Genomic DNA, 19,187 nt, shown 5'->3' on the forward strand with positions numbered 1-19,187 from the left:
CTGGTTGGTTTGCCCCTTTTAAAGGTGTCGCCATGCAAAATGCCAAGAACACAGAAGCTGCTTTGCCCATTCATCTGGTTTTCTTCACCTTCCTTAAAGACTTGACTGGCTGCACTCAGTTATGTGCCAATAATGCCATTAAAATTCTATATGATTATCCATTAATCATACAGGACTTATAGAAATCCATTAAAGCCTATATGATTAGATGCAGGGTAGCAAAAATGTTTCCTGTACTGGATCGGTTAGGTTGGTTGCTTCTCGAGCTGTTCATCATTACAGTTAGCAAACTTATTATTAGCGGGGCAAAGTTGAGCTGTGTTCTTCTTAAGCTGCGTCAGCTAGCAGCTCCATCTCAGTCTCTTTGGTTTTAAAATAAAGGATATTTAAATATGCCAGCGTTCAGAAGTGAAGAGAGTAAAGGTGGATGATCTAGTAGATCCAGTCCTTCAGGGATCATCAGATCATAACAGCACGGGCTGTTGCATCACTTGTGCTTAACATTCCCCTTCCAGCATCCATCTGCAGCTGATTCCAATAATTTATCCATGTACCTTTTCAGTCCTGAGTTTTCATTACAGTTCCCATTTGTGTAGAATATCAATGAGGCTTACTTTTGCACGAACAAATGCTTGCTTAGCGTGGAATGGTGAAGCCATTGCTCCTTCAGAGTGGAGCCTTGGAAATTCCCGTCCTAGCAGAAGGTGCATTGCTGCCTTATCAAAACAACATAATGTGTGGTGGTGTGGACATTCAGGGAAAGGCTTGATGTCTGCCCAGCCTAACCAAGTTATATTAGCTTCTCATAGCAACTGTTCTAAGATAGGAGTTCTTATTAACTTGTATCCATCCATCGAAAGCTCAGAACAATAAGTATTTGAATAGCACTTTTAAACAATGGGCTCGTTTGGCCTTGTAGCTGTAAACCTACAAGAGATCCTCATATTGCCGACGGAGACAGGCTTTCTTGCCTAAGGCACATAGCAAGTTCATGGGCAAGGTAAGATTTGCATCATGGACTTCCTGATTCATACTTTCAACCTTATCCTGGGCTTAAGTTTCCTAGGCCATAATGGGACTTGCATACACAAGTAAGTGCGCACAGGATTGTTACTTCAGTCTCAGCCACTCAAGTACATCAAGATAGCATCAGGTGGGTAGCCAAGTCAATCTGCAGTAATAGTATAAGATTCAGGTCCAGTTCCACTGTAAAAACCAACAAATGTCTCTGGAGTGTAAGCTTTTTGTGAGTTGAAGCTCACTTCATCAGATACAAATGAGAATGGATTCATCATCCCTTATATCCAGATCAGAAGGTGGGAGTGGTGTTATTTCTTTGTAATACCCCTCCCACCTTCTGAACTAGATATAAGGGGGGTGACAGATCTTCACTCTCATTTGTATCTGACAAAGTGAGCTTTGACTCGCAAGTGCTTATGCCCTAGAAAATGTTAGTCTTTCTGATGCTACAGGACTCAAATTTTGTTCCACAACATGTCAACTTTCCTGAGAATTCCTGTTCAGAATGGGGATGTTGGCAAAGCTCCTTGTCACTGGCTGTATTGCAAGCATTTGAATCTCTTGCAACAGGGATGACTGTCCAGTAAGTCTTGCAATACTTGCTTAAAGCTTATTTCTGTCGGCGAAGTATATTTCCCGGAAAGTTGGGAAATAGATTTTTTTGCTTGTTAAGCACTATAGCAGACAAGATTATGATGTCTGCCAGCTATTAAAAAGTACACCTCACTAATCAACTAGAAGATCAAAACTGAAGTTCGAAGTGCTCGCTTCGGCAGCACATGTACTAAAATTGGAACAATACAGAGAAGATTAAAACAGACGTTCGAAATGTTTTGCTAATGTTACACTCTGTAGTGCAGTTGAGTTGCCTAGGTTTAGCTAACAGAACCCTTCACAAAAGTGTGTATTGGTGCCAGGTTTTATTGGTGCAGTAAGGTAGAAGAAGAAGAGTTGGTTTTTATATGCCGACTTTCTCTACCACTTAAGGAAGAATCAAACCGGCTTACAATCACCTTCCCTTCCCCTCCCCACAACAGACAAGCTGTGAGGGAGGTGGGGCTGAGAGAGCTCTAACAGAGCTGTGACTAGCCCAAGTCACCCAGCTGGCTTCATGTGTAGGAGTGAGGAAACCAACTCGGTTCACCAGATTAGCCTCCGCCGCTCATGTGGAGGAGTGGGGAATCAAACCCGGTTCTCCATATTAGACTCCACTGCTCCAAACCACCACTCTTAACCAATACACCACGCTGTTATTCTGAAATGTTTATGTAAAGATCTTCCTTTGGAACTTGGCACGGAATTTGGACTCCAGGTGTACATCCGTATTTGAGTCCTGACCTTTCATTCTGCTAGAGCTATAACCCAACTGTACCTTGTGTGGCTTCTTGCATGGTGTCATCTAAGCCCACTTCTTCTGTGGCTTGAGTTACCCTTGCCAGAAAAAAACCCCCAAATTTTGGATCAGAGTGTGTGAAGCTAAGATTCCCTGGTGTGTGGTCTGTACCTTCAATAACAGCGCACAGGTAGCACAAACACAATGTGATGTCTTGAACAATACTTTTTAATATATAAACAAACTGATAAAAATCCAGTCTGTATGCTTTTGAAAAGAAACTTGAAAATGCAACTGAAGACACTGCATCTCTCCATCTGTTGCATCCACTTCAGCAAAAAAGGTCCAAATTTCTTAACCATAAATCACAAAAGCAGAATAAAAATATGAAATCAAAATAAATTTAAGGCAATTATATTTGCATAATTTTGACTGGGAATCCAGAATTTTTTTAAAAAAACGAGAATATGTACAGTCTTGCTACTGGTCTGCTAATATGAAGCCCCTGTCACTTATATGGTGCACAAATATATTTCTTTAAACCTCTTACCAGACCTGCCACATTCAAAATGGGGGGGGGGGGTCTTCACAGCACTCAATTTATAGAACGGCTCTGATCTTAGCTACTGTGTTTTAAAAGGTAAAGGGTCATTCCTGACCCATGCATGGGGTGATGTCAGATCTCGACATTTACTAGGCAGACTTTGTTTGCGGAGTGGTTTGCCACTACCTTCCCCGGTCATCTACACCTTACCCCCAGCAAGCTGGGTACTCATTTTACCGACCTCGGAAGAAGGCTGAGTGAACCTTGAGCCTGCTACCTGAAACCAACCTCCGTCAGGATCAAACTCAGGTCAAGAGCAGAGCTTGGACTGCAGTACTGCAGCTTACCACTCTGTGCCATGGGGTTTTTAACCTGATATTAAAAAAAGAAAGGTGCATGTTGATCTGCCGCGTGTGTCCTCCTACATAGTTCAGTCATTAATCCTGTTTTGCTGAGTAGTGTCTCCATTGGGACATATTAGATATATACAGGGAGCTTCACACCTTCTCCTTCCACCACCTTTTTTCCTTGGGTGTCTGATTCTCCACGGCACTTACAAGGAGTCTTCAAACCCTTGAGTGTACATCGGGGATGTCCATCGTGTTTGGCATCTGTTCTGGTACGCTGGCATCCGTCTTTGGCCTTGACTTAAAGCCCCTGAAAGCTGGGCAGACTGGCACATACTTTGACCACTGGCAGCTTTTAACCAGTCCCATCCCAAATGGAAAATCGTAACTTTTCAGATTCATAGATATCTCACTGTTGGCATGCGCTCCAGCTTTCCACTGTACGAGACCACGTTCCTCTTGAGTCCCTGGGAAGGAGTAAAGGTCAGAGCGAAACCAGATGAGTTTGGAAGGAAGACTGGAATCGAAGCAACAAAATGATTTTTTCCTGTTAATTTGCTACTAGTGCATTAGATTCGTGTTTTTTTTAAGCTGAACCTAAAATGGTGCCTTTTTTACTGGTAGGCACAGGCAGTTTAACTATGTCAAGATGCTAATTAAAGGAATACAGGTCTCCAAAGCCAATCTTATAAAGGGTTCACTAATGAGCACAATTCGCAAACAGCTAACTAAAACCATGATAGAAAACTCTACCCAATACGAACAAATGGCAAATTATCGCATGAAAACTCCTATAACCCATAGCACTGTAACCTCATGACTAGATTACTGCAGTGTACTCTATGTGGGGCAGCCCTTGAAAATGATTTGGAAACTACGGTTGGCTTAGAATGCAGCAGCATGTTTGTTGGCTGGAGTCAGTTGGACCAGCCATAGTATGGATCAATTGCAACCAGTGTGTGCTTTCAGGGCCCGCTCAAGGTGCTGGTTTTGATCATTAAAGCCCTTTTAAGGCCTGGAACATACACATGAACACATGAAGCTGCCTTATACTGAATCAGGCCGTTGGTCCATCAGAGTCAGTATTGCCTACTCAGACCGGCAGCAGCTCTCCAGGGTCTCAGGCAGGGGGCTTTCACATCACCTACTTGCCTGGTCCCTTTAACTGGAGATGCCGGAAATTGAACCCGGGACCTTCTGCATGTTGAGCAGATGCTCTGCCACTGAGTCACGGCCCCTCCCCAAGGCCCCTACTTACTTGAAGATCCACTGTTCCCATGTTAACTTGGGTGGAACCTAAACTCTCCTCAGCAGGAGCTGCTTTTGGTTCCTTCTCTGACAAGTGAAGATGGCCTCAATTTGGGCAAGAATATTTTCTGTGGCAGCTCCATCCCTTTGGAACGGGCTGCAAAATGATGTGAAATGGGCCCCTTCCCTTTTGTAGTTGAGTAGAAAGTGCTTTTTAGAACAGCCTTTTGGTTGACTGATGGCTTTCTACTGGCTCTTTTAAGACAAGATAATGTTTTAATTCTCTATTTGTAAATTTATTTATTTTTAAAAAAAAATGGAAACCACTTTCAGCTTTTATAGGAAAAGTGGCACAGAAATCTGTTAAATGAATAAATGCAGAGTCTCTCAAAGAAACTGAGCTGTTGCTGCACCTACGAAGTCCCTTCCGTTTAGAAGCGTGGACTAGAATGCGATGAAGCCCCTCCGTACACTTGAGACACAAAACACAAGCAAGCCGCAAGGCACTAAAATAGCTGTACCTGGAATTGTGTTGTCCAGTATGAATGCAATGCTACCTCCAACAAACATTTCTGTGGTTAACAGCACGGTTAATATTTGGTCTACTTCAGTAATGCCTGCAAGAGAGCATAAGAACATTAGAAGAGCCCTGCTGGATCAGACACAGTGGCCAAGCAGTTCCTCGAGAGGGACAACCACACGGCGTAAAGGGCAAGGCCTTCCCCTGATGTTGCCTCCTGGCACTAGGATTCAGATTGATTGCTTCTGAATGTGGAGGTTCCCTTTAGTCACCATGGCTAGTAACCACTGATAGACCTGTCCTCCATGAATCTGTCTAATCTCCTTTTAAAGCCATCTATGCCTGGGGCCACCACTACTTCCTCTGGCATGCACATAATAACTGCTTGTTGAGTAAAGCATTTCCTTTTGTCTGTTGTGAATCTACTGTCCATCAACTTCACCAGATACCCCTAGTATTTTGAGAGAGGGAGAGAAATTTATCTCTGTCCACTCTCTCTACCCTGTGCATAATTCTACAAACCTCTATCAAGGTCCACCACCACCCCTTGAATTCTCTCTCCTAAACAACAAAGTCCCAGGGATGAACACAAGTCTTAACACACATGAAGCTACTGGAGAGCCAGCGTGGTGTGGTGGTTAAGAGCAGTGGTTTAGAGCGGTGGACTCTGATCTAGAGAACCGGGTTTGATTCCCCACTCCTCCACATGAGCGGCGGACACTAATCTGGTGAACTGGATTTGTTTCCCCACTCCTCCACATGAAGCCAGTTGAGTGACCTTGGGCTAGTCACAGCTCTTGGAGCTCTCTCAGCCCCACCTACCCGAGAGGGTGTCTGTTGTGGGGAGGGGAAGGGAAGGTGATCGAAAGCTGGTTTGATTCTTCCTTAAGTGGTAGAGAAAGTCGACATATAAAAGCCATCTCTTCTTCTTCTGTATACTGAGTCAGATAATCTATAAAGGCCCACTTTGACTGGCAGCAATCCTCCAAGGTCTCAGCTGTTCCCCCAGTGCCTACTTATTACATGATGCTTTTAATGGGAGATGCTAGGGATTAAGCCAGGGACATTCAAAGCCTGTGTTCTCCCAGTGAGCTGTGGTCCCTTCCCTAAAATTAACCCAGTTTCCAACAATCGCTTGTGTCAATGTATATTGCTACTCTACTCATAAGTAGAGGAGCCCAGTGGCGCAGAGTGGTAAAGCTGCAGTACTGCAATCCAAGCTCTGCTCACGACCTGAGTTTGATCCCGACGGAAGTGGGTTTCAGGTAGCCGGCTCAAGGTTGACTCAGCCTTCCATCCTTCCAAGGTCGGTAAAATGAGTACCCAGCTTGCTGGGGGTAAAGGGAAGATGACTGGGGAAGGCACTGGCAAACCACTCTGCAAACAAAGTCTGCCTAGGAAACGTCAGGATGTGACGTCACCCCATGGGTCAGGAATAACCTGGTGCTTGCACAGGGGACCTTTACCTACTCATAGGTAATCAGCACAGGGGATCTGAATTAGGGGGGAAATGCTTCTAAAAAATAAATATACTGGTTTTTAAAAGGCAAGCCCTATTTTAAAACAAGAAACAATACTAATAAAGAAGCAAAAAAAAAAGTGTGACTGTCATCTCAACAAAAGTTTTATGTTGCTGGGGATCTTAGTGCAAACAGTATGCAACTCCTAAGAAGTAATAAAATATTAGGAGTCACAAGATCATTTTTCTCCGGCATAAACTCCAGGGCCTGAGAGCTTATCTAGCCTTCACATCCGTTAGAGTTCAAAGCGAGAATTCAGCTGCAGTTGATTAGGCAAACGTTTCAATGACTTTTCCATTACCTGTGTTGATGGCGTTTGGGTGGGAATCCAAGTAGTTAGGAAGCGTAAGCCCAAAAAACATTGCAAAGCCCAGAACAAACAGGTTGCGGGAGGAGTTCATGTCAACAAACTGCAGGTTGGAGAGCCCCACAGCCGTGATCATGCCTGCAAAAGAAGAAGACGAAGAGTAGGTTTTTATACCCCACTTTTCTCTACCTTTTTAAGGAGACTCAAACTGGCTTCCAATCGCCTTCCCTTCCTCTTCCCACAACAGGCACCTTGTGGGACTGAGAGAGTTCTGAGAGAACTGTGACTGGCCCAAGGTCACTCAGAAGGCCTCATGTGTAGGAGTGGAGAAACCAACCCGGTTCACTAGATTAGAGTCCGCCACTCTTAACCAGAATTAAGGGGGAACTCACTCTTCTTATCAGCGCCAAATGGACACCCAGGACTCATGGTCGGGCCAAGGCAAAAGATATAGCTGCAGCACATAAGGGGCACAGATTTTGAACAGCTCAGAGACTCCATATGAACACATGAAGCTGCCTTATACTGAGTCAGATCATTGGGCTATTAAGGTCGGTATTGTCCACTCTGATTGGCAGCAGCTCTCCAGGGTCTCAGGCAGAGATCTTTCCCATTAATTGCCACCTCAGCCTTTTAACTGGGAATGCCAGGCAGCCGGTTCCAATCCCTGGCTAGCCTGATCTTGTCAGATCACAGAAGCTAAGCAGGGTCGGCCCTGGTTAGTTCTTGGATGGGAAACCACCAAGGTAGTCCAGGGTCGCTATGGAGGGGCAGGAAATGGCAAACCACCTCTGAATGTCTTGTGCCTTGAAAACCCTATGGGTTGGGTTGCCAACCTCCAGGTGGTGGCTGGAGACCTCCCACTATTAGGACTGATCTCCAGGCGATAGAAATCAGTTCACCTGGAGATAGGGTTGCCAACCTCAAGGTGGTTATACTCTATAAAGACAGCAGTATTAGACCAAAGTAACGTTGCAAAAAGGTGCTATATTATATTTACAGTGAACACTCTAACATAAGCAATTCTTATATTCAGCATTGCTTATTTAAGCCAAACAAAAAAACTTCAAACTTTTAGAAGCATTTTCCATATATGTTCCATTCACAGTTGTAAAGAGTTCAATTTCGTGTTGAAGAGTGCATACGTGGAACTGTACCCCATTTGTGATGCAAGGTTGGGGTCTCTCGAACAATCCAGTCCGGGGGGCGTGTTTTACAGGGGTCCGGATAATTTTCGCCTCCAGGTGGTGGCAGATCTTTTGCTATTACAACTGATCTCCAGCCGATAGAGATCAGTTCCCCTTGAGAAAATGGCCGCTTTGGCAATTGGACCCTATGGTATTGATGTCCCTCCCCAAACCCCACCCTCCTCAGCTCCGCCCCCAAAACCTCCCACCAGTGGCAAAGAGGGACCTGGCAACCCTACCTGGAGAAAATGGCAGCTTTGGAAGGTCGCTATGGCATTATACCCCAGTCCTTCCCCTCCCCAAACCCTGCCTTCTTCAGGCTCCAACTCCAAAATCTCCAGATATTTCCGAACGCAGGGCTTGCTACCCTACCTATGGGGTTCCATAAGCCGGCTGCAACCTGACCACTTTCCACCACCATTTGAACAAATTATACTTACCAAACAAGGTGCAGAACATTCCTCCAAGGATGGGATCTGGGAGAGAAGCGAACAGTGCCGTGAACTTGCCAATGGTGCCCAGAACAAGCATGATCCCAGCACCATACTGCACTACCCTTCTGCTGCCCACCTGCATGGGAAAAGGCCAAAGGAAATGTCTTACTCAGATATCCGGAATATTAGTGTTACGGTTTTGGCATCCTCTGTTTCCCCCTGTTGCATCTACTTATTTGTCTGTCATTCTCTGGTTAGACTAAGTCTTTCAGGACAAAAGGGAGGTTGTTTCTTATATAATAATTGGCAAATACACTGTTTTTATGCAGTATAGTACACGGCTTTCAACTTTCACTAAGTTATCTAAAATTACTGCAGTAGAAACCAATATTCCTCCAGGTAAACTGTTGGCCGGAGAAAATTTAAAATAATAATAATAAGGCCTCATTCACTTACAGGAAGTTCTTACCATAGAGTTGAGCCGATTCCTAGAGCTACCTAGAAATGAAAAGAGTAGCTCTAGGAATCACCAGGAACTCTATACTAAGGACTTCCCATTTCCTGTTCACTGCTGTCAAGTCACTTCCAACCCTTGGTGAATTAATGTCCTATTATTAAAAACCCTTGCTCAGGTCTTGCAAGGGCCAGAGCTTCTTTGCTTGAGGCAGTCCATCTCATGTTGGGTCCTCTTCTTTTCCTACTGCCTTCAACTTTCCCTAGCATTATTGCCTTTTCCAGTGAGTTTTGGCTTCTCATAATGTAACCAAAGTATGACAAGCCTCAGTTCAGTCATTTTAGCTTCTAGGGAGAGTTCAGGTTTTATTTAATCTAGAACCCACTCATTTGTCTTATAGGTGGTCCATGGTATTTGTATAACCTCCAACACCACATTTCAAAGGAATCCACTTTCTTCCTGTCAGTTTTCTTTGGCCAACTTTCACACCCATACATAGTAATGCAGAATACTATGGTATGAATTATCTTTATCTTGCTTGCTGGCAACACATCCTTACACTTAAGGATCTTTTCTAGCTCCTTCATGGCTGCCCTTCCCAGTCTCAATCTCCTTCTGATTTCTTGGTTGCACTCTCCCTTTTGGTTGATGATTGAGCCAAGGAATAGAAAATCTTTAACAGTTTCAATTTCTTCACTGTCAGCCTTAAAGTTGTGTAATTCCTCAGTAGTCATTAACTTTTGTCCTCCTGTTGTTCGGCTGTAATCCTGCTTTGGCACTTTCTGCTTTAACCTTCATCAGTAGTCGTTTCAAGTCTTCACTGTTTTTGCCAGTAATGTGGTGTCACCAGCATATTTCAAATGATTAATGTTCCTTCCACCAATTTTCATTCCACCTTCCTCTATATCTAATCCGGCTTCCTTTATGATGCGTTCTAGATATAAATTGAATAGACAGGGAGATGAAATACATCCTTGTCTGACACTTTTGCCAACTGGAAACCATTCTGTCCGAACAGTAACCTTTTGTCCAGAGGATAGGTTGCGCATAGAGCTGCACTTTTCACTCCCGGGTCGCTCTAGGAATCACCATGACTCTATGGTAAGAACTTCCTATAAGTAAATGAGGTCTTATTATTGTTTTTTAAATGTTTTAAATTTTAATTTTTTTTACCAGGACACTGCCCCCCTCCCCAAATAACCAACCCTACTGAATGACTAAAAACTCCAGCTTATCCTGTAGAGGTGCTTATCATGTCTAGGTGCAATAAACTGGTTGCCCTGTGCCACTCCTGGAGCATAGGAGGAACTAGACAGCAGCGTTCCAATCCAGCAGATATTTCTCAGCCTCCTCCCAGTTTAGCCCCAAGGACCATGACTAGCCGGATCCTAGAAACAGTTGATCACAACATGGCAATATTGTACCTTAGTGATGCCCAAGACTCCAATGTTAGGGCTGGAGGAAGTCGAACCATTACCAGTGCCCAGCAGCCCAGCAATTATACAAGATATTCCCTCTGTAAAAATGCCCCTGGAGAAAAGAAAAGGCATGTAGAGGAAAAATCACACTCCTGGGGCCAGAGGTGTATGATGATCCCTCTCCCCTCTGCACAGCCAGAACTCCCTTATCATGCGACCAAGGAACAAGCTGCCATTCTGTGCTACTTGGCTATTTTAACTAAACCAGAGTTAAAGTCCAGTGTTTTATTCCTAGGGTTGCCAACCTCCAGGTAATAGCTGGAGATCTCCTGCTATTACACCTTATCTCCAGCAGGTAGAGATCTGCTCACCTGGAGAAAATGGCCGCTTTGGCAATTGAACTCTATGGCATTGAAGTCCCTCCCCTCCCCAAACCCCGCCCTCCTCAGGCTCCACTCCAAAAACCTCCCACCGGTGGTGAAGAGGGACCAGGCAACCCTATTTATTACCATCTAAGTTTTTATGGAGTAGAACCAAGATAGTATAAGTTGATCTTTACTCGGCAGGCATATTATTTTGTGGTAGGGTTTCCATGCTCTGGTTTGGGAAACTCCTAGAAATTTGGGGTTGGAGGTTGGGGAGGGCAGGGTTTAGTGAGGGAAGGGACCTCAGAAGGGTATAATGACATAGAGCCCACACTCCAAAGCAGCCATTTTCTCCAGGGAAACTGCTCTTTGTCGTCTGCAAATCAGTTGTAATTCTGAGAGGTCTCCAGGTCTCTGGAGGTTGGCAAGCCAACTTTGGGGTATGACATCAAACAGCAGGATTAAGGACTCCCAAAATGCAGGAAGCACAGGGCAAAATGTAATTATGTAGAATTCAAAACTAATGGAAGGGGGAAATATAAAGTCTATTTAGTAAGTATGTTAAACTAGTTAACCCTGGTCAGGAGTGGGGAATTCCATGTTTTCAAAAGGTTGATCATGTGCAAAAATCCCAAGTGCTTGTTTGTCCCAGAGGGATTAGCGATTTGAACCTGGGTCTACCCAATCTAAATCTCTTTCCGCTACACCACAGCGACACAAGTCTTGTGGCCCCTTAAAGACTAACAAATGTATTGCTTTTGCAAGCACACACAGTTGCCTCACTTGAATCTGTTGCCACACCATCTAGGGTTGCCAGCTCCAGGTTGGGAAATACCTGGAGATTTTGGGGTGGAGCCTGAGGAGAGTGGGGTTTGGGGAGGGGAGGAACTTCAGTGGGGTATAATGCCATAGAGTCCACCTTCCAAAGCTGCCATTTTCTCCAGGTGAACTGATCTCTGTCGCCTAGAGATCAGTTGTAATAGCATAGGGTTGCCAGTTCGCTTGGATTGATGGGCAATTGCCCACCAATCCATCAACCAGTTCAGGAGCGGGGATTGCTTATGTTTCCCACTCCTGTTTTCCATGCTGAAACAATGGGGGTTACTCATTTTACTGACCTCAGAAGGATGGAAGGCTCTATAGGGTCCAATAACACAAAGTAATTGGATTCTATGGCATTGAAGTCCCGCCCCTCCCAAACCTCACCCTCCTCAGGCTCTGCCCCAAAAATCTCCAGGTATTTCCCAACCCAGAGCGGGCAACCCTAGTTTGGCATCTCGAACACAGGGGACGGCTTCTTCCCCTAGTTTGTAAGCTGGCTGCCTTGTGAGTCACATGATTGGGAGGTGGGATTTCATGTTGAGAAAATAATTGTCTCAAGTTTTGCAAATATCAGAGCGATGCAAAGAAGCACAGGCGCTGCATGTCTCCTACCTACCTGTTAATGGCATGTACGGGTGGAGGGGGAGCTCCGGCAAGCCTAGCACAGGCATAATAATCACCAATCGACTCGATAATCCCAGCCAAGGTAGCACTGAACATTCCCAGAACTGCAGCTGCCGTCACTGTAGGGATCCCCCACTGGCCTAGAATGAGGAAAGGCAAGTAGGTATGAGCAAGAGCAAAACATACAGCGATCTGATTACTGCAAATGAGCTGTGTGCCTACAGGGACACACTTTGCAGAATTAAGGGCCTGTGACAAAAGAATGCTACTGATGCCTAGCGTTCCCACAAACCTTTCTTGGTGAGTGTTAACTGTTAGCATGGTGATCCCAAGTGTAGTAAGGATTCCCAACACTGCCTCAGCAAATGCCAGGCAATTTTGGGGGTCAGGGCCTATGGAAGGCAGAGTTTGGGGAGATGTGATCTGGGTGATAACTCTAGGCCACCTCCTAGGGAAACCTCCCGCCCTCCACCTACTTTGCCTCTAGGGTTGCCAGCTCTGGGTTGGGAAATACCTGGAGATTTTGGGGTGGAGTTATTGGTATAACCACCTGGAGGTTGGCAGCCCTATCTGCCTGCTGCAGCTGAGTTGGGTGGGGAGGGACATCAATGCCATGTTGGCCATTCACCAGGTCTTTCATCAGTTCCTTTGGGTCCCTGCTGCACCTCCACACCCCTTGCGGGCCCAGCCAGCCCCAACACCGCCCATCCTGGTTGACAGGGAGCTGGAATGGGAGGTGGCTCAGATCGTGGACTCCCGTCTCCATTATGGCTGCCTCCAGTACCTCATTGACTGGAAGCGATATGGCCATGCAGAACACATGGATCTGAATGTTTTCAAACACCTCTTCACGTTTACAAGGACAAATGACCTAATATTTTGAGAAATCCTGTCACCACCGGATTCTGCCTGAAATTCTTCAGATGCAAGATCACAGAGCATAAAGAACCCCAATACACAGGAAGTGTAAAGGTATTGTACCTACAAGGATAGGGAAAGCGGAACCATGGAGCGATCGACATGATTTCTCCTCTGGAGTCTGTCCTGGCCTTATATCCATAGGCGTTTGCATCGTGAGGAAATACATCTGTCACTGTGAGAATGTAACACAGCAGCCAGACCAACAAAATCGCAAGAATGATCTGGAGAGGCGATACAGAGATGCCGAATTGTCCAAACTACCTTTGAAATTATTGTCAATAAGAAGTCTGAAACAGAGGAGCAACTGTAGGAAGAAAGACGTCGTGCGGCTAAAACATCACTAAACAGTAGCTCAACGCCACCACCCTCAAAAGCTCCTGCTGTCCTGTGGGGCCATTTAGTAATTCAAAAAAGAAACGGCAGCAGCATCTGTCTACTCAAATATTAATCACCATCTGCTTTTTGATTGCATCCCATTTTGAAACAATTTGCAGTACCTAGAATTGTAGAACTATGGAGCTGCAAGGAGATGTTACTCAAACTGAAGTGACCTTCCAAGTTTAGGCGACTGATCTCCCCAGTCATGTTTGTGCGATAAACGTACACAATTGTTACTTGTTCAGAGCACACAAGCTACCCAGCTTCACTTGAAGCATAGTGCAGTGGTTAGACCAGAATCTAGTAGACTGAGGTTTGAATCCCCATACCACCACAGAAGCTTTCTGAGTGACCTCAGAGCAATCCTAACCTACCTCACAGGTCAGTTGTGAGGGGAAAATTGGGGGATGGAGAACCATGGTCTCTCTACCTAACCCCCTACTTCTTTGGAATAAGACTACATGGGGACGCTGTCTGTTCCATCGGTAAAATGACTAAACTGAGGCTGTCATACTTTGGTCACATTATGAGAAGACAAGAGTCACTGGAAAAAACAGTCATCATGCTAGGAAAAGTTGAGGTCAGCAGGAAAAGAAGAAGACCCAACAAGAGATGGATTGACTCAATCAAGGAAGCCACAGCCCTCAATTTGCAAGATCTGAGCAAGGCTGTGGAAGATAGGATGTTTTGGAGGACACTGGTTCATAGGGTCACCATGAGTCAGAAGCGACTTGACAGCACTTACCACACACACAATGTATTTTAATGGTTTTATTACATGTATGTTATTCAAATTCTGTTGTTACCCGCCCTGAGCCCAGCCTTGCCCAGGGATTGAGGGTGGGACAGAAACTGAACAAACAAAGTGTACACCACCCTTCGATTCTTCGAAAAATGGCTGGGAAGTTGTCCTTCTGTGTTAGGCATTTTTGTAGCATTCAAACAACAATATCTTGTCACTGAGAAAAAATGAAATTCTTCCCCTAGGAATTTTATACAGCACCACCGGTTGCAAAAATTCACATCCCCGACTGGTTATTCTGAGTGCCATAGTAACTAGTGACAAAAGAACACTGCCCCATGCTCACAAACTACACCCAGTTCCAATGCCTTCTTTTATTTGTATTAAGTGAAAAGGGCAGCATGATACAACATGTAAGAAATAAAATAAGACTGCTAACAGCGTGAAATCAACTTCTGGACCACGGAAAGCTTTCCTCATTAATAAAGGGGATATTACTTACTGGGAACATCTTGAAGATCTGTATCCGGAAGAGAATGCATCCTTGCCCCCATTTGTAGCCAGGGCAGACAAAGGAGACTTGTCGCAGGTACTGCGCAAATAAAACGATTAAAAAAATGGACCTGTTCCAAAGAGAAAAGAAACGTTGAAAGGCAGAAATCCAAAGTAATCGGGGAACGCAATCAACATATTAATTAGGGCCAATTCACACAACTGGAAACTGGCTTTATTTTCCTATTATTAAGGTCCTGCAAATATAATGCTCTCAGGACGTTTACTTCTACATTTTAAAAAAATATCAGAACAATAAACAGGCTTTTCTTACTGGGCTGCACAGAAACGTTTAACAGCACTTGGAAGGGAAGTGGTCCAGTTTTTTTAAATTATTGTTGCAATTTCAATCTGCGCTGCTGATTGTTTAATTCTTTCTTTCCCCTAATCAACTACAATATGTAGACGACAGGATGCAGCCAATCGTTGATGACACCCCTTGTGTTCGAGGGCCAAACAACCTGTTACGTTGGTGATGTGTGATTGGATGTCCCAATGTATAGTTTAGCCTATAGGGAGCCAGCGTGGTGTAGTGGTTAAGAGCAGTGGCTTGGAGCGGTGGAGTCTGATCTGGAGAACCGGGTTTGATTCCCCACTCCTCCACATGAGCGGCGGAGGCTAATCTGGTAACTGGATTTGTTTCCCCGCTCCTACACATGAAGCCAGCTGGGTGACCTTGAGCAAGTCACACACTCTCAGCCCCACCTACCTCACAGGGTGTCTGTTGTGGGGAGGGGAAGGGAAGGTGATTGTAAGCCAGTTTGAGTCTCCCTTAAGTGGTAGAGAAAGTTGGCATATAAAAACCAACTCTTCTTCTAAAATGCAATAATCCCCTCACCCTGAAATATGGACCAGCGAAATGATGCTGGGGGACAGGAAAAATCTACTCCACACCCTATGGTGTGCTCTTTCAGTCTAAATACTACATGGGGGTTCCAATCACAAGTCATCAACACAAATATAGTTTAGCCATCTAATGTGTGACATCCAGAGAAAGCTGCATCCACATGACCCTCAAATGCTTCAGACTCACTGATTTCACCCGTATTTAACAACATCTACTTTTTTTCTTTACCTATTTCTGTACCTGCTTTCTTTTTCTGATTTTTGCTACGACACTTAAATCAAAGAGATGCATATGCCAAATGTAGGGTCAGATCAGGTGGATCTGCACCAAGACTAATCCATGCAAATGAACTGCATCTGCTTTACAGGTTGAGGTTTCAGAGAAATTCAGATTTCAAAGAATTCTTTGGCAAGGCGTGGGCTGGGGAAAATAAAGAGAAAGGGGAAAGAGGTGGCGAATTGGTAAGGAAAGGGCATGAGTTCCAAAGTGGGGTACCTGGGAAATAGGAATAAGAGCCTGCCCAGTCTCTTTTGGGTTTATTTATGAGCCCTTTTTGGCAACTGTGTAAGCCAGCAGCGTGGTTTCCAAAGCAGAAACAAAGGTTCCCAAGATGCCAGTCTGAATGACATTTACCAGAATGTTTAATATGGGAATGCTTAATGTAGCTAATTCCTTTTGGAGATTTCAGGTTGTACTGATGGATACAACCTAATTAAATCTTAGCCAAGTAGAACTAAAGCCCTAGATCGTTAAATGTGATTTGCACTGTATTGGCATCAGACAGGCAAACACACCCACTTTGTAACTTGAACTCTGCTCCAACTATTACCAAAGCAACGACTAAGAGATCATTATTATTCCTTCCAAGGCTTTCCCCTCCACCCTTCTTTTGAATCTATGAAAGCAGTGATGGTTTCGTGTATTTCAAATGCAGATCCAAGACAAAAGGCCCCAGCTTGGCACACATCAAAACCATCCTCCTTGCAGCTAGCGTGGTATAGTGGTTAGGAGCGGTGGCCGCTAATCTGGTGAACCGGGTTGATTTCCCCACTCCTACACATGAAGCATAATCATAGATGATTGGAACGCAAAAGTAGGAAACAAAGCAGAATCAAATGTTGTTGGCAGATTTGGGCTAGGAGCACGGAATGAAGCAGGAGAACGCCTCGTAGAATTCTGTGAAGACAACAATCTGTTCATTGCAAACACATGTTTCAGGCAACCAAATAGATGATTGTATACTTGGACATCACCAGACAACCAGTATAGAAATCAAATAGATTATATAATTGGAAACAGAAGATGGAGAAGCTCTATTCTCTCGGCTAAAACAAGACCAGGAGCCAACTGTGATACAGATCATGAATTGTTAATACTGAAAATCAAGATAAAGCTTAAGAAAAACACCAGAACATTCATTGCACCAAAATACAATCTAAGCAATATTCTGGAAGAGTTTAAAGACCATGTAAGGAAAAGATTTGCATTACTGAGCTCTTCAAGTGAATGTAAACCTGAAGAACTATGGGTGGAAACTAGAGATATTATCAAGGAATAATGTGCAAAGACTATTCCTGTAGCCAAAAGAAAAGAAAAACCTCGATGGATGTCTGAGGAAACTCTTAAAATTGCCAGAGATAGATGAGAAGCCAAAGTAGAAGGTGACAGAAATAGAATCAAAAGTCTAAGTGCAACGTTCCAGCGACTCACACATAGAGACAAAGAGACCTATTATAATAACCAGTGTAAAGAAATAGAAGAGAACAACAAAAAAGGAAAAACAAGAGATCTGTTCCACAAGATCCAAGAAATCAAAGGGAAATTTAAAGCACTGTTAGTAATGCTGAAAGATCAGCATGGAAATACATTAACTGAACAGGACAAAATAAAGAAAAGGTGGGAACAATACACTGAAGAACTATACAGAAGAGATGAAAGGATAAAATATTGTTTCCAAGAAGAATCTTTTGAAGAAGAACCTACAGTTTTAGAAAGTGAAGTGAAAGCTGCGTTGAGAGCAATCGGGAGAAACAAATCACCAGGAGCAGATGGGATATCAATAGAGCTATTCCAAGCCACAGAAACGGAGTTCATCAAAATCTTGACAAGAATATGCCAACAGATATGGAAAACAAAACAGACTGGAAACGATCCATTTACATTTCAATTCCCGAGAAAGGAGACATCAAAGATTGCAGCAACTATCGGACCATCGCGTTAATTTCTCATGCAAGTAAAGTGATGCTCAAAATCTTACAGCAAAGGCTGTTACTATATATGGAACGAGAAATGCCTGATGTTCAAGCTGGTTTCAGAAAAGGAAGAGGCACTAGAGATCATATTGCAAATATACGCTGGTTACTGGAGCATACAAGAGAATATCAGAAGAAAATCAGCTTGTGTTTCATAGATTACAGCAAAGCTTTTGACTATGTGGATCAGGAAAAGCTATGGCTGGTTTTAAAGGAAATGGGTGTGCCACTACATCTGATCGTTTTGATGCGCAACCTGTAGTCTGGACAAGAGGCCACAGTTAGAACAGAATATGGAGAAATGGAATGGTTTCCAATTGGCAAAGGTGTCAGAGAAGGATGTATTTTATCTCCCTATCTCTTCAATCTATATGCAGAACATATAATTAGGAAACCTGGATTAGATTTAGATGAAGGTGGAGTGAAAATTGGAGGGAGGAACATTAATAATTTGAGATATGCTGATGACACTACGTTATTGGCAGAAAATAGTGAAGATTTGAAACGACTACTGCTGAAAGTTAAAAGAGAAAGTGCCAAAGCAGGACTACAGCTGAACATCAAGAAAACAAAAGTAATGACTACAGGAGAATTACACAACTTTAAGGTTAACAATGAGGAAATTGAAATTGTTGAAGACTTTCTATTCCTTGGCTCCACCATCAACCAAAAGGGAGACTGCAGCCAAGAAATCAGAAGGAGATTGAGACTGGGAAGGGCAGCCATGAAGGAGCTAGAAAATATTTTGAAGTGTAAGGATGTGTCACTGGCCACCAAGACTAGATTAATTCATGCCATCGTATTCCCTATTACTATGTATGGGTGTGAAAGCTGGACAGTGAAGAAAGTTGATAGGAAGAAAATAGATTCCTTTGAAATGTGGTGTTGGAGGAGAGTGTTACAGGTACCGTGGACTGCCCAAAAAACAAATCAGTGGGTTATAGATCAAATCAAGCCTGAACTGACCCTTGAAGCTAAAATGAATAAACTGAGGCTATCGTATTTTGGTCACGTCATGAGACAACAAGAGTCACTGGAAAAGACAGTCATGCTAGGAAAAGTTGAGGGCAGCAGGTAAAGAGGAAGACACAACAAGAGATGAATTGACTCAATAAAGAAAGCCACAGCCTTCAATTTGCAAGATCTGAGCAAGGCTGTCAAAGACAGGACATTTTTGAGGACTTTCATTCATAGGGTCGCCATGAGTCAGAAGCGACTTGACAGCACTTAACACACACACACACACACAAAGCCTGCTAGGTGATCTTGAGCTAGTCACAGTTCTCTCAGAACTCTCTCAGCTCCAGCTACCCCACAAGGTGTCTATCGTGGGGAGAGGAAGGGAAGGAGAT

General features: G+C 44.0%; 1 protein-coding gene across 1 annotated transcript in view; it reads right to left on the bottom strand.

The window, feature by feature from the left end:
* Positions 1 to 3,463: 3,463 nt before the first annotated feature.
* Positions 3,464 to 19,187, bottom strand: part of SLC23A1 (solute carrier family 23 member 1) — a 44,300-nt gene continuing 28,576 nt past the window's right edge. The window contains exons 7-14 of the mRNA XM_056856878.1: positions 14,687 to 14,807; positions 13,129 to 13,285; positions 12,136 to 12,283; positions 10,339 to 10,444; positions 8,467 to 8,596; positions 6,834 to 6,977; positions 5,014 to 5,109; positions 3,464 to 3,711 (exon numbers count right to left, since the gene is read on the bottom strand). Coding sequence (XP_056712856.1) covers positions 3,464 to 3,711; positions 5,014 to 5,109; positions 6,834 to 6,977; positions 8,467 to 8,596; positions 10,339 to 10,444; positions 12,136 to 12,283; positions 13,129 to 13,285; positions 14,687 to 14,807 — 1,150 coding nt within the window. The remainder of the gene's footprint in view (positions 3,712 to 5,013; positions 5,110 to 6,833; positions 6,978 to 8,466; positions 8,597 to 10,338; positions 10,445 to 12,135; positions 12,284 to 13,128; positions 13,286 to 14,686; positions 14,808 to 19,187) is intronic.

This window comes from Euleptes europaea, chromosome 10, assembly GCF_029931775.1.
Source record: "Euleptes europaea isolate rEulEur1 chromosome 10, rEulEur1.hap1, whole genome shotgun sequence".
NCBI lineage: Eukaryota > Metazoa > Chordata > Lepidosauria > Squamata > Sphaerodactylidae > Euleptes > Euleptes europaea.